Source organism: Alligator sinensis, unplaced genomic scaffold (assembly GCF_000455745.1).
Source record: "Alligator sinensis unplaced genomic scaffold, ASM45574v1 scaffold301_1, whole genome shotgun sequence".
In the NCBI taxonomy this organism is placed as follows: domain Eukaryota; kingdom Metazoa; phylum Chordata; order Crocodylia; family Alligatoridae; genus Alligator; species Alligator sinensis.
Genome location: NW_005842035.1, coordinates 2,781,794 through 2,792,160, shown reverse-complemented (window position 1 = coordinate 2,792,160; position 10,367 = coordinate 2,781,794). Strand labels below are relative to the sequence as shown.

The 10,367-nt window shown below is 57.8% G+C and overlaps 1 protein-coding gene across 1 annotated transcript in view; it reads left to right on the top strand.

Annotated features, from left to right (window-relative positions):
• Positions 1-6: 6 nt before the first annotated feature.
• The window catches only part of SLC12A9 (solute carrier family 12 member 9), a 38,807-nt gene continuing 28,446 nt past the window's right edge, over positions 7-10,367 (top strand). The window contains exon 1 of the mRNA XM_006022440.2: positions 7-72. Within this exon, the coding sequence (XP_006022502.1) occupies positions 42-72 (31 nt within the window). The 5' untranslated portion in view covers positions 7-41. The remainder of the gene's footprint in view (positions 73-10,367) is intronic.

The window sequence follows — 10,367 nt, the reverse complement described above, 5'->3', positions numbered from 1 at the left end:
TCCGCACCTTCCTGGGCGTCGTGGTGCCCACCCTGCTCTCCATGTTCAGCGTCGTGCTCTTCCTGCGCCTCGGTGAGTGCCCCCAGGCCGCCCCGGTGCCCCAGGTCAGCTCCCCGGCACCCCTGTGCCCCCAGCACTCCCAGCTGAGCTCCCCGGCGCGGCACCCTGGGCCTGGGAGCCCAGTGCCCCCAGTTCATCACCCCTGTGTGTCCCCCCACCATGGCTCTTGCCTGATCTCCCCAGTGCCCTGAGCCTGTGACCCCAGTGCCCCCAGTTCAGCTCCCCAGCATCCTGAGCCTGGGAGCCCAGTGCCCCCAGTTCATCACCCCTGTGCCCCCCCCGCCCATGGCACTTGGCTGATCTCCCCAGTGCCCTGAGCCTGTGACCCCAGTGCCCCCAGTTCAGCTCTGTGCCCCCCCATGGCTCCCAGTTCATCTCCCCAGCCACCTGAGCCTAGGACCCTGGTGCTGCCCAGGCTGGGAGACTGGTACCATGCGTGCCCCCATTGTCTCTCCCCTTGAAGACCCCCCGGCTGCCCCTGCCCGCCAGAGCCTGGCCCTGTCTGTAACCAGCCCGCCAGGCATCACTGCCCCCCCTCCCACCAGTGACTGCCAGGGCCACAGTGCCCAGCAAGCCCAGCAGGACAGCCCAGCCCCTCAGGGATGCTCCCAGACCCCAGTGGTCGGCCCACAGCCCCCATGGAGCACCCAGTCTCCCCCACTGCCCCAGCATCCCAGCCCTCCCCCCAGCTCAGGTCCCCACGGTTTCCCTCTGCTTCCTGTCTGCTCTCGCTCCCCGAGCACCCCCGCTCCTCTGGCCCCAGCACCTCCACCGGGCCCCCGCCCGAGTGCCAGCTGCCTGCATTTATCGTTCCTGTGCAAGCCGCACATCCTGCCTCAGCCCCAGGCCTGGGGCCCTGTCCTCACGTGAGCTGCTTTTTCCCAGGGCCTGTTTGTGCCTGGAGTTCCTGTAAGGATAGTGATGGTGGGGGCAGGGCCAGGCTCGCGCCGAGCTCCCCGCACGGTCGTTGAGCACCGAGTGGTCTGACTAATGTTTCACTCCTGCTGGAGGCGAGCGCGGGGCAGGACGCTGCAGCGCCTGGGTTTGCAAAGCCGGGGCTGCCTTGGAGGGTATCGCCTTCCTCCCAAGATGGTGACCATGCAAACGCTGCCCTCTGAGCCCCGGGGAGAAGCAAAAGGAGGCCCAGGCCTCGTGTGTCTCTTAGGCAGGTGGAGGAGTGATTCTGGGCAGAGGGAGCTATGGCTCCCGGCCTTGCAGGGAAATGTGGAAGTAAAACTGCTGCTCTCTTTCACTTTCTGGCTGCTGAGTTGGCTGCCGAGAAGCCGGGGGCGCAGGGCTAACTGCTTGCTGAGAGCCCGGCTCTGAGCTTCTTTAAAGTTTAACTCGCAGTGTCTGCACACACCTTCCCCAGCCACGGGGCTGTCTGGATGCCAGCCCGGCTGGGGGGTGCGGGCTGTTTGCTGGGAGCTGCTTGTGCCCTCTGCTATCGGGACGCCATCTGGATTCAGTTCCTCTATGCCAAGCTCCCAGCTGCAGCCCTGTCTTACCACGGTGTGGTGATGGGGCCGTGCCCTGCACGCGCTCATGTGTAGGATGGAGGTGTGGACCTGGCCCCTGTTCTACCTGTGCGCTGGAAGGTGCTGGGGCTCCCTGGGGATGCCCGAGGGCAGAGCTAGCCCTGCAGGGTCCTTGTTGCTGGTGGGACATGGCTCTGAGTGGCATGGCACAAACAGGCACAGCAGGATTGTGACCCTGCGGGGTCATGTGCGCAGACATGCTGTTTGGAGACTCATCTACCCCCAGCCTGGCCTGCCCTGGTCCTTGTCCCTTCAGGGCCTGCCTTGCCCAGGACTTGGGTCACCTCTCCCTCGTGTCCACCTTGGCCTTGGTGATGCTGGAGGGTTTTGCAGTAGTGGGAACCCTAGCATGCAGCCCAGCAGCTTCCAGCACCGGAGCCTTATCCACACCAGGGATATGCTGGGGGAATTCTCTGGGCTTTCCTGTGGTTGAGCATCTGTCTCTTCTTATGAAACCATGAAATTCCTTTTGACCCTGGTCTTCGCCCTTGTTTAAGTCTGGATTTTGTAGGAAGTCCTGGGCAAGCCATGACTAATTTCCTGTGTCACAGTCCCCCTGGCTAAGCAGCCTGTAAGGCTGTCGATGGCAGCTGTAGCCGGGCTCGGTGCTGGCTGGCTGGTGCTCTGCTCTGGTCTGGGGGGCTCCTTGCGTTCCTCCCTGTGGGGTTGAGTGAGGACACTCCAAGCTGTTGGTCTTAGTTGCCATTGCAGCTGGACCAGGGGGGTCCTGGGGGCTGGCCTGGAGGCCCTGGGGTCCCGCGTGGCTGGTGGGAAGATGATGGTGGTGTGACTGGAGCAGTGCTGAGAGGAGCCGTGCCTGTGCATCTGGAGTCGGGGCCTGGACCGGCCAGTGGGCATCTTCCACGCGGCTGCCTCTGGGGTGATTGGCATGGCAAGCCGTGATGAACCGGGTAGGGGTGGCTCTGCGCCCGTCCCCGTGCGCTGGTATCTCTGGGAGGTGGCCCAGGCCCCTAGTACTGGATTCTCTGAGGCTCCCTTGACCATTGGTCCCCGATGTCTACAGCTGGGTGCCTCGAAATGGAGGCCCCCAAAAGTGCCTCATGATGCTGGAGGCCGCGGCACTGGGCTGCAGGGCGTTGGGGAGGAGGGGAGCAGCGGCAGGGCGTTGCTCCTTGGCAGCTGATCGGTCCCACATGTTGCTGTCTGGTGAATTCATCAAGCCCTGTGTAGCACAGGCCACAGCACAAAGGCGCCAGTGTCCCGGGCCCTGCTGTGCCCGGTCAGGCTGGGGGTGGGGGGTCCCCTCTGCCTCTCCTAGGTGCTGCACCTCCTTAGTTCCCCTTTGGGGCCGTGTTTCCTGCCGCAGGTCCAACTTCCTCCTGTGACGGTGCTGAGCTCCGTGGAACAGGCGCCGGCCTAGCTACGTGCACGATAGAGGTTGGGCTGGCCTGGCTGGTTGCCTCTTGCAAGGCCTTTCCACGCTGGGTCGTTAGCTCCACTGGATTCAGCCTTGCTGCCCCCGTGTAGGGGGATCCCCACCTTGGTGGGTGACCGCTTGTAGCAGGGATGGAGAGAAGCTGCCCGGGCCCCAGAGGCGAGTGTCGGAGAGGCCAAAGGGGCGAGGCGGTGGCTGGGGAAGACTGGGAGCCCTTGGCAGGCTGAGTTGGGAGGAAGGATTATGGGGGTCGTATTTGAAAGGCTGCCACAAAGGCAAAGGAGAGTGGCCAACACCCAGGGCAGGTTGCGAGGCTGGGGGTTAGCCGCCATGCATGGGTTTCCATTCAACCACAGGAAGCACGTTGATATGTTGGAGCAGGAGTGCCGTGTTGGAGTGGGTGCCCCCAGCCAGCCATGGGTCTCCAGCCTTGGGTGGGGCTCAAGCAGAGGTTGGACGGGCATCTGCATGGTCAGGAACCAGGCGTCCTGTGTGCTGGCCTCGGAGGTGGGAGTGTGGGAGCTCCTTGCTGGCGCCAGGACTGAATCTCCGCAGGCCACCGGGTCTGATGCCCCAGCGGGTAGCTGTGATTCCACCTGGCGGAGGGTGAGCGGGCAGCATGCACATCCCCTCGCCCCTGAACATGCACACACTGGTATCCACACTGCATTTGTATCTACCAAGCTGTGCAAACAGTTCTCCCTGCCTCCCCTCCACCCCTCCTGCCCTCAAGGTCTGAGGCTGTCTGAGGACAGGCTGCGCTGGCTCTCGGTCACCTCTCAAATTCCTCCGGTGAGTGTTAGAGCCGGCCCTAGCAGCACTGACTCAGTGCTGACTGCAACACGACTGGCCTGGGGCTGTCCTCCCTCTCCTTCCACTCCTTCGGTACACAACACTACTGGGCAACCAGCGTGGCCTCCTCCCTTCCTAGGCATCTCTGGTGCCCTCCCACGGTGCGGCTGGGCTCCTGCTGGGGTCTCTGATCGGAGCCTGGCCTCCTCCACCCCGCCGGCAGCGCCCTGCATCCCAGAGCTCACAGGTGACTGCTGAATTCCCCAGGACCGCACAAGCTGCCCTGCCCAGGCCCAGCCTCTCCAGCAGGGACGGCTAGGCCTGCTGGCTCTGTGTCTGCTCCCGTCCCTGCTTGGTGCTGGGGCAATCTCTCCCCCGGCTTGGGCACCGGGATGGCATTACTCCCTGGGCATCTAGAGCTGGGCTGAGAAAGACACATGCCAGGCTGAGGATGCCCGAGCCCTCATGGACTGCTGTGTTGCTGTTGTCAGTGGGCCTGCCACCAGGGTTTCCCACACAGAGCCTGTGTGCAGGGAGCCAGGAATTAAAACCACCTTGTAACGCTGCATCCTGGCCCCGGGCTGCCTCCTGTCCTGCAGCCTTCGACTGTCGGAGCGCAGAAGAGTCAGGCATGCAGGGCCGTCGGGAGCTCATACCGAGTCCAGGCCCTTGCTCGAGGCAGACTTAGCTCTGGCTAACTCATCCCAGCCCAGTGCCTGTCCAACCCGCTCTTGAAAACATCCAAGGATGGAGATGTCACAGCCTCACTGTGTCCCAATCATAGAAAATGAGGGTTGGGAGGGACCTCAGGAGGTCACATCTAGTCCCACCCCCTGCTCCAAGCAGGACCAGCCCCAATGGCATCATCCCAGCCAAGGGTTTGTCTACCTAGGTCTTAAAAACCTCCAAGGATGGAGAGTCCACCAGCTCTCTGGGTAGCCTGTTCAAGTGCTTTGCTACCCTCGTAGTGAGAGAGTTTTTCCTAATATCTAACCTCAACTTCCCTTGCTGCAACTTGAGCCCATTGCTCCTTGTTGTGTCACCAGCCCCCGCTGAGACCAGTCCATCTCCATCCTCTTTGAAGCCATCCTGCAGGGAGTTGAAGGTTGCTATTCAATCCCCCCTCGGTCTTCTCTTCTGCAGATTAAATAAACCCAGTTCCTTCAGCCTGTTCTCACCAGTCATGTCCCCCAGGCCCCAAACCATTTTCATTGCCTCCCTCTGGACTCTCTCCAATGTGTCCACATCCTTTCTGTAGTGGGGGGCCCACAACTGGACACAGGACTCCAGATGTGATCTCCCCAGTGCAGAATAGAGGGGAAGAATCACTGCCCTCAATCTGCTGGCAATGCTCCTCCCAGTGCAGCCCAGGATGCCGGTAACCTTCTTGGCACAAGGGCGCACTGCTGGCTCCTGTTCAGCTTCTTGTCCCGTCACCCCCAGGTCCTTTTCTGCAGAGCTGTTGCTTAGCCAGGTGGTCTCCAGTCTGTACTGGGGACCTCAGAGTGGTCAAGTGGTCAGAGCATCAAGTATTGACTGTGATCATCGAGCATTGACCACAGGGGGGTCAATGCCTAACCATCCTCGGAGTGCGACAGTTCTGCCTAATCCAGGGGTGGGCAATTATTTTGGGCGGAGGGCCACTTACTGAGTTTTGGCAAGCCATCGAGGGCCGCGTGGTAGGCAGCTCCAGGCAGATAACTCTTAATTTTCTAAATTTTTTAGGGGCCCCGCAGGTCGGATAGAATGGCCTGGTGGACCGCATCCGGCCTGCGGGCTGCATTTTGCCCACCCCTGGCCTAATCCCTGGTTTAAATTTCTCCTGCTGCAGCTTGAGGCAGTTGCTCCTAGTCTTCTCCCCTGCAGCTACAGTGAAAGGAAGGCAGGGTAGAGATGCACCTTTGTAGACTAAATACACATGATGTATGCATAGAGCACAGGCTTTCGTGAGCCCGAGTTCGCTTCGTCACATGCTGTGAAAGGACAGCGTAGAGCAGAGCGTGAAGCAGAGCGAGTGACTAGAATACAGCAGGCAGGAAAGCAGGGTCAGGGGCATACAAGCAAAGTACCCCTAGGAGCAAAAGCTAAACTAGGTGATATGATGGGATAGTCCCTTTGTAAGCCATGCTTAATGCAGTCCTGTCTGCAGGGTGATTTCTTGCTCCGCAGTTTCCCATTCAAACTAATGTTGAAATTTTGCTGCCTGATGTCAGCGATGGAGCGTCCAGGGAGGCTGCCCGGTGTAGACAACAGAAGGGCACGGCGAGCAGGTCATGGCATGGGTGACATGGGTAGAGTTGCAAGTGGATGAGCCTTGGATGTTGTACTCCTTGCTATTCGGTCCAGTGATGATGTGGTCTGCCTTGATATTGGGGCACAGAAGGCGCCTGAATCCATTGCTTTGTCTGGTGCTCTGGTGAGGCAGGGAGTTGGGTAGTCTGGTGCTTGAGAGACGCCGTTTGAGGTTGGGGGCTGCCTGTAAGCTATGGCTCCTTTTCCAGGAGCGGTGGGAGGCAATTAAAGATGTGTCTTCGGTGTTCATGCCAAGGTTTGTAGGTGACAACCAGAGGGACTCGGTTGCGCTTGTCATGGGGTGGGTGATGTAGCACGTTGGAGCAAGGTCTGAATCTGGCTTTGTTGATTTGAGTGGCTGTAGTTTTGGGGTTGTATTGTCACTGCAGGAACCCCTGCTCCAGGTCCTTAAGGTGTTCATCCCTGTTGGTGGGATCAGGGCAGATCTGGGTGTAATGTAGAGCTTGACTGTTTCCCAGTGGTTTTCAATATATGCTCCACAGACCCCTCGAGGTCCACAGACTATGCTAAAGAGGACTACGATCGATCAGAAGGATGTGAATACCCACACTTACAATTCAAAGGGGTCTGCGCCTCCATTCGACATTTCCAAAGGTGTCTGCAAATGAAAAAAGGTTGAAAAGGACTGCCGTAGACGATGGATCTAGTGGTGGGCTTAGGGGGGAAACCAGTGGCCTGAAGGTAACTGTTGGGCCATTGGTTTCTGATACAATGTGGTAGCAATGTAGCCACTGCAAACCTTTGCTGCGGTGTCTAGGAAATGAACTTGCTGCGTGGAGTATGCCAGACTTGGTTTGGAGTGGGGGGAAGTTGGTAAAGTCCTGGGGGAATGTCTCTAATGTTTCCTTTCCACGTGTCCACGTTACGAGGATGTCGCTGGTGTAGCTGTAGTATACCAGGGGCATGAGAGAGCAGCCACGGAGGAGATGAGCATCAAGGTCTGCCATGCACAATAGAGGTGATCTGAGAGAAATCAATAGAGAAATCAAGGTCTGCCATAAATACGTTGGGGTATTGGTGGGCAGACGTGTGCTTACGGGAGGGTCGTGCGTTTGTTGGGCTAGGGAGTCCACGGGCCTGAAACAGCCGTGTGTGCGGACAACGCGGGAGAGCGTAATGCAAGCAGAAGATGTTTTTGCATTGGGGATAAGGTTCTTCATGGCTTGAAATCCATCCTCGTGGGGAGATATTCGTGTACGGAGCCGTGGCATCCATGGTGGCTAATGAGGCGTTTGCTGGAAGCTTGTCCGCGGAGCCCAGTCTCTCTACAAAAGCTGTGGTGTCTTTCAAATAGCTGGTGGCTCCAGTGCCAGGTAGGAGTAGCAGAGCCAGGCGTGATGGGGCCGCAGCCAGAGGCAGCAGGGCATCCTGAGCCGCTGGGTTTTGTGGATCTTGGGTAAGAAGTAATAGGTGCCTGGCCTGGGTTCCCGGGGGCAGAAGCAGCAGCCTTCCCTCTCCTGCGATTACAGACGTAGCTTCTTTGGGGGTTCCTGTACTTCCTTCCACCGTCGGGCTGTGTGGTCTTGTCAGGAGGCGGTAAAACTGTGCTGCAAGGCTGTCTCGGCTTCCCGCGTGCACGCTGCTTTGTCCACGACAGCCGTGGCATCCGCCTTACCAGAGTGTTGCATGATGAGAAAGTCCGTCTCCATCCTCCTTGTGGCCACCCTTCGGGGAAGCAGGAGACCTGGAGGAAGAGCGAGCAGGAGGGGGCAGCAGGGGAGGTGCTCTCGTACGTGCTGAGAAATCGGGGCAATCAACTAGTTACTTCAGGTGTCTGCATGTGGAGCACGGAGCAGGAGGAACTGGAAGTCCTTGCCCAGTCACGGAGCGACGATGTGGTGGGAATAACAGAGACTTGGTGGGAGCTCGCGTGACTGGAGCACCGTCATGGATGGGTGCAAACTGTTCAGGAAGGACAGGCAGGGCAGAAGGGGAGGAGGAGGAGTTGCTCTGTATGTAAAAGCCGTATGATTGCTCAGAGCTCCAGCATGAAGCTGGAGACAGGGCTGTTGAACGACTCTGGGTTAAGGTCAGAGGGGAGAGCAGCAAGGGTGATACTGGGGTGGGTGTGTGCTGTAGACCACCAGGCCAGGAGGAAGTGGTGGATGAGGCTTTCTTCGACCAGCTAGTGGAAGTTTCATGATCACAGGCTCTGGTTCTCATGGGGGGACTTCAGTCACACTGACATCTGGGAGGGCAGCACAGCAGTGCACAGGCAATCCAGGAAGGTTTTGGAGAGTGCTGGGGACGACGTCCTGGTACAAGTGTTGGAGAGACCAACTGGGGCCATGCCTTTCTTGCCCTGCTGCTCACAAAGGGGGAAGGAGTGGTGGGGGTTGTAGAAGTGGATGACAACTTGGGCAGCAGTGACTGCGAGATGATTGAGATCAGGAAGGATGGAGGGCAGCAGAGGAAGGACCCTGGACTTCAGGAAAGCAGACTTCAACTCCCTCAGGGAACTCCTGGGCAGGATCCCCTGGGAAGCCGGTCGGAGGGGGAGAGGAGTCCAGGAGAGCTGGCTGTACTTGAAGGAAGCCTTACTGAGAGTGCAGGATCAAACCACCCGGATGGGCAGGGAGACTAGCAAGTGTGGCAGAAGACCAGCTTGGCTTAGCAGGGAACTCTTCAGTAAACTAAGTCACAGAAAGGAAGCTTATAAGAGACGGAAACTTGGATAAATACTTAGGGAAGAGTATAAGAGCATTGCTCGGGGATGCAGGGATGAAGTCAGGAAGGCCATAGTGCAACTGCAGTTGCAGCGAGCACGGGACATGAAGGGAACCAAGAAGGGTTTCTACAAGTATGTCAGTAGAAGGAGGAGGATCAGGGGAAGTACGGGTCCCTTACCAACCTAGTGACAGAAGATGAAGAAAAGGCTGAAGTGCTCAATGCTTTTTTTGCCTTTGTCTTCACAGACAAAGTCAGCTCTCAGACTAGTGCACCAGGAAGCACAGTGCAGGGAGGAGGTGAGCCCCCCTCCGTGGTGAAAGGACAGGTGAGGGACTACTTAGAAAAGCTGGATGTATACAAGTCCACTCGGGATGCACCCGAGGGTGCTGAGGCAGCTGGGTGATGTGATTGCACAGCCACTGGCCATCGTCTTTGAAAACTCATGGTGATCAGGAGGGGTCCTGGATGATTGGGAAAGGGCAGACATAGTCCTATATTTAAGAAGGGGAAGGAGGAGGTTCCAGGGAACTCCAGACCAGTCAGCCTCACCTCAGTCCCTGGAAAAATCATGAAGCAGATCCTCAAGGAATTCATTTTGAAGCACTCAGAGGAGAAGAAGGTGATCAGGAACAGTCGGTGTGGATTCACCAGGGGCAAGTCATGCTTGACCAACCTGATTGCCTTCTACGATGAGATGACTGGCTCTGGGGATGCAGGGAGACTGGTGGATGTGGTGGACCTTGATTTTAGCAAGGCTTTTGATACTGTCTCCACAGCATTCTCCCAGGCAAGCTAAGGAAGAGTGGGCTGGATGAATGGACTGGAAGCTGGATAGAAAGCTAGCTGCCACATCAGACTTAGAAAGTAGTCATCAATGTCTAATTGTCTAGTTGGCAGCCAGTATAAAGTGAAGCGCCCCAGGGGTCGGTCCTGGGACCAGTTTTGTTCAATGTTTTCATCAACGACCTGAAAGATGGGATGGGGTGTACCCTCGGCAAGTTTGCAGATGACATCAAGCTGGGGGGAGTCATAGATACACTGGAGGGGAGGGCTAGGATTCAGAGTGACCTAGACAGATTGGAGGATTGGGCCAAAAGGAATCTCATGAGGTTCAACAAGGACAAGTGCAAAGTCCTGCACTTAGGATGAAGCAATCCCATGCACCGGGACAGGCTGGGGCTGACTGGCTGGGCAGCAGCTCTGCAGAAAAGGACCCAGGGGTGACGGTGGACAAGAGGCTGAATATGAGCCAGCAGTGCGCCCTTGTTGCCAAGAAGGCTACCGGCATCCTGGGCTGCATTGGTAGGAGCATGGCCAGCAGATTGAGGGAAGTGATTCTTCCCCTCTGTTCAGCACTGGGGAGGCCACATGTGGAGTCCTGTGTCCCGTTGTGGGCCCCCTGCTGCAGAAAGGATGTGGACAAAGAGAGTTCACAGGAAGGCAAGAGTCCAGAGGAAGGCAACAAAAATGGTTTGGGGCCTGGGGGACATGATTTATGAGGAGAGGCTGAGGGAATGGGGTTAATTTAATCTGCAGAAGAGAAAACTAAGGGGGGATTTAATAGGAGTCATGTCCAGTTTTGCTCCCCCCCCCCCCCC